The sequence below is a fragment of the Cystoisospora suis genome (genome assembly GCF_002600585.1).
Source record: "Cystoisospora suis strain Wien I chromosome Unknown contig_3730, whole genome shotgun sequence".
NCBI classification, from domain to species: Eukaryota; Apicomplexa; class Conoidasida; order Eucoccidiorida; family Sarcocystidae; genus Cystoisospora; species Cystoisospora suis.
The window spans coordinates 9,340-13,256 of record NW_027156525.1 but is presented as its reverse complement, the minus strand read 5'-3'; the positions used below and the strand labels follow the sequence as shown (position 1 = coordinate 13,256).

The window sequence follows — 3,917 nt, the reverse complement described above, 5'->3', positions numbered from 1 at the left end:
CTATCTTTAATCTATCTATCATTGATCTATCTGTCTATAAATCTTTAATCTATCTATGTCGGAGTCCTGGCTCGTATAAATCGAGGTACATGGATTTCTCTTGACTCCTCGAAGATCATCGAGACAGACAAGCATCGACCTAGAGGAAAGAAAGACACCTGAACTGAAGATGAGACAGAATATACATAAACACACATAGAATACCCTAACATGTAGACAGGTGGATCGCCTGACACTCATGCCGTATAGATACACATATACATGTATATATATGCATATGTAGGTCATAGAGAGAGGGAATGTATGTATGTATTGTCTCTGGCTCTCTATAGCAGATGGTCTATGTATATATGTCGCAGTAGATGTATACACGTGTTTGCCTAGGTGTACAGAGGGAGTCTCTATGTATTGTAGATGGACCAGGTAAATGTACCTGCAGCATGCGATCAAAGAGATGTGAATGTGTTGTCTTTGCTTGAAGCTTTCCTAAGGTCTGTATAAGATTGATTAAGCTGCCTATCTGCACTCGCTCGATCACATCTGGAGACCCTCCTCCTCCTCCTTCTCCTCCTCCTACTGCGACGAGGCCTTGTCTTAGTCCTCCTTCTCCTCCATCTAGTTCAGCAATTTCCCTCTCTCTGTTCTCCTCTCTTTCTTCTTGTGCGCCATTAGGATGAGGATCGTCAACTCTGTCTTTTTCTTCATCTTCTTCTTCTATGGCAAATCGATCAGATCTCGTACACAGCTCAGAAGTTCCTTCCTCCCCTTCTCTTCTACACTCTTGCCTGTGTGTCTCTAACCCCCCCATCGAAGAAGAAGAGGGAGATCCGACTGAAGGATATGGAGGTTTATCTCCGACTATAAGCCGTGCCAGAGCATCTATAAGGTGTTGATCATACACCTCACTTCTCATAGCTAAGGTAACTAGATTAAACATCTCTGAGAGTCTTAATCGTCTTGCTTTCTCTCCGAGGGAGGCTCCTCCGCTTCTCTCCTGATAAAGAAAAGAAGAAGAAGAAGAAGGAAGATGAGAAGTAGAGAGAGTCTTATTAGGCTCATCACTACTCACATTCTCAACAAGAGAAGAAGAGGAGAGAGAAGAAGAGGAGAGAGAAGGAGAAGAAGGAGATGTAGGTGGTATTTCCCCCATTAGCTCGCAGACTCTTCGTATGAATGCATGCACGAAGACAACGTCTTTTATCTCTTGTCGACCAAGCGCTGAGAGAATTCCACGAATCTCCGGAAAGCCTAGAGAGGCCGCATGCGAAGTCAAGACACGTAAAAGAAGATTCTGTATTGCAGATATCCAGTCGTCAAAAGATAAAGAGTGAAAAGAAGAAGAAGAATGGAGATGAGCGTGGGGTGTATGGACAGCAGGAGGAGAAGGGAAAGGAGGAGGAACAGATTTCATACATGAAGAGTCAAGATAAAGAGAAGAAGAAGAAGAGCGTGAGAATGAAGATGAAGAAAACGTGTCTTCTTCTTCTTCCTCTTCCTCTTTCTGTGTGTCGTGATCTCTCTTCTCTTTCTCACTTAAGCTTTCATTCATCTCTTGGAATTTCTTTATATCCTTCACCTTCTCCTTCTTCTTCTTTTCAACTTGGTCTTTTTCTGTATCCTCTCTCTCTTCCTCTTCTCTTCTCTGTGAAGCTATCCACGTGGGTACATGCCTATGATCGGAGTGTCGATATCGATTCAAAGCTTGAAGTAACTGCATTGCTTCTCGAGGGGAAAGAAAAAAAGAGACGCATCTAGCTGTCTCCTCTTCGATCTCCTCTGCCTCGGTCTTACTAAGACACGAACGACATAGACCAGGAAGAAATGAAGAAGAAAAAGAAGAAGACGAAAGCGAGGCGACTTCTGCTAAAAAGGAAGAAAGAGGGGGGTGCAAGGAAGAAGAAGAGGAAAAGTCTTCGTTACTTCCCAGCGTCAGTCCCCCTACCCAATCCTCATCATGAGAAGAACAAAGAGAAGAAGAAGAAGAAGGAGAAGAAGAAGAAGGAGAAGAAGAAGAAGGTGTAGATGTAGGGTTATTTAGATCTTGGTATGGATGAGAAGAAGAGAAAGAAGAAGAAGAAGTTTTGTCGAAGGAGAGAAATCCTTTTTCGAAGAGGTCTCGTGCTGCGCGATACAAGACTTGTCGGTCCCAATGGTAGAGACAAAAGTAGACAGAACTCCAGCCTTTCTCTTCAACTTGAGAGAAAGACGAAAAAGAAGAAGAAGATGAAGAGATAGGAAGAAGAAGAAGAGCCTGGACCGCCAAGCGTAAGATGACACCTGGATGGTAAGATCTTTCACATACATGCATGTTAACAGAATTCACAGAAGAAGAAGAAAAAGAAGAAGAAGGAGATGTATCTACCGCAGAAAGAGAGAGGGAGTTACTATCTACTTTCACAACGTTTCCATCTGTAGAAGAACGAAGTGAGAAAGACGAGGAGGAAGAAGAAGAGAGAGGAGAGAGAGAAGAAGTAGATGTGTCTTCAGAGTGAAAGATATGACTTGAGAGATGGAGAAGAACCGAAATATGAAGTTGGGGAGATCCGAGAGAGGGAAGTAGATGCAGGAGAGACAAAATAAGCAGCTGTCTATACACCCAAAGATCAGAAGGAGAAGTCGACAGAGAGAAGAGAAAAGAAGAATCTTCCTCTTCATTCCCACAACTCTCTGGAGAGAAAGAAAAAGAAGAAAGAGGAGAAGAAGATGAAAGAGAAGAAGATGAAGAAGGACAGAGATTAGAGATATCTCTGTGTGAGAAAGAAAAATTTTCTCCCTCATTTTCCCGTCTGTTATTTTCTCGCTCTGCTGCTGAGGGCACCTCCACCCCCACTGTAGACTGAGGTGTATGTACACCTGAAATGTTAGGCAAAGAAGAAGGACGGGTAGACTGCTTTGCGATAGATGAAGAGGGAGATAAAAGGAAAAAGTCTAAAATTCTTGGAGTCCAGTGACCTAGCCCAGGAGTCTTCATGATCTCCTGAGAAAGGAAAGAAAGAAAGGATAAGAAAGAAAGAAAGAGACAAGAAAGAAAGAGACAAGAAAGATATGAGAGAGAGAGAAAGAAAGAAAGCGTCTGACACTTGGACGTTTCTGTTTCATCTTCATGTAGGACCAGAGATAGTTCAAATAAAAGAATTAAAGGAAACATAGTTCTATCCACTCAGATGGATTGATAGACCTCTTCACAGAAAATCTTTCTCTTTCTTTCTCTTCTCTTCTCCCATAAACGCTTAGTAGTAAGCTTCTTACACTCCACGCACGTACACATTCCTATTGACTTTCCCAGACAAAGAAGAAGCACATACACACACATCTCTCTCTCGCTATCTATATATATATATATCTACATATATATATATATATGCATATGTGTATGTATATAGATCCATATCTAAATGATCTTGTACATATATATATAGATATATATTTATGTATGTATACGTGTCTGTATATAGATCTATATCCAAGTGTCTCTGGAATACAGCGCTTGTCTGTCTCTATCTGTAGAGCCAGCCTACTACATAGATCACTACGATATCTGTCTCTGTATCTATCTCTAGTCTATCTTTCGTCTGTCTGTCTATCTCTTGCCTACTGTCATCTCGAGACCTCTTTATGTGTCGAAACTCTACTACCTGACCCCTATCTATACCAACACATACATACACAGAGGTAGATAACGCCATCCCTAGAAAAGTATCTAACTATATATAGATATTCATGCATATGTATGTAGATATACATACACATATGCATCTATAAAGAGCTATGCATGTATGTATATAGATATATGCATCTATCTCTATATGTCTGTATCTACGTATGTATACAGACATACTCATCTATCTCTATGTACATATATATATATAGATAGATTAAAGATAGATAGATAGATATATTAAAGACAGATAGATAGA

General features: G+C 40.8%; 1 protein-coding gene across 1 annotated transcript in view; it reads right to left on the bottom strand.

Moving 5' to 3' along the window:
- The window catches only part of CSUI_007183 (uncharacterized protein), a gene marked incomplete at its 3' end in the record, with an annotated part of 5,290 nt that overhangs the window by 445 nt on the left and 928 nt on the right, over nt 1–3,917 (bottom strand). The window contains exon 2 of the mRNA XM_068067333.1: nt 434–2,977. Within this exon, the coding sequence (XP_067920694.1) occupies nt 434–2,971 (2,538 nt within the window). The remainder of the gene's footprint in view (nt 1–433; nt 2,978–3,917) is intronic.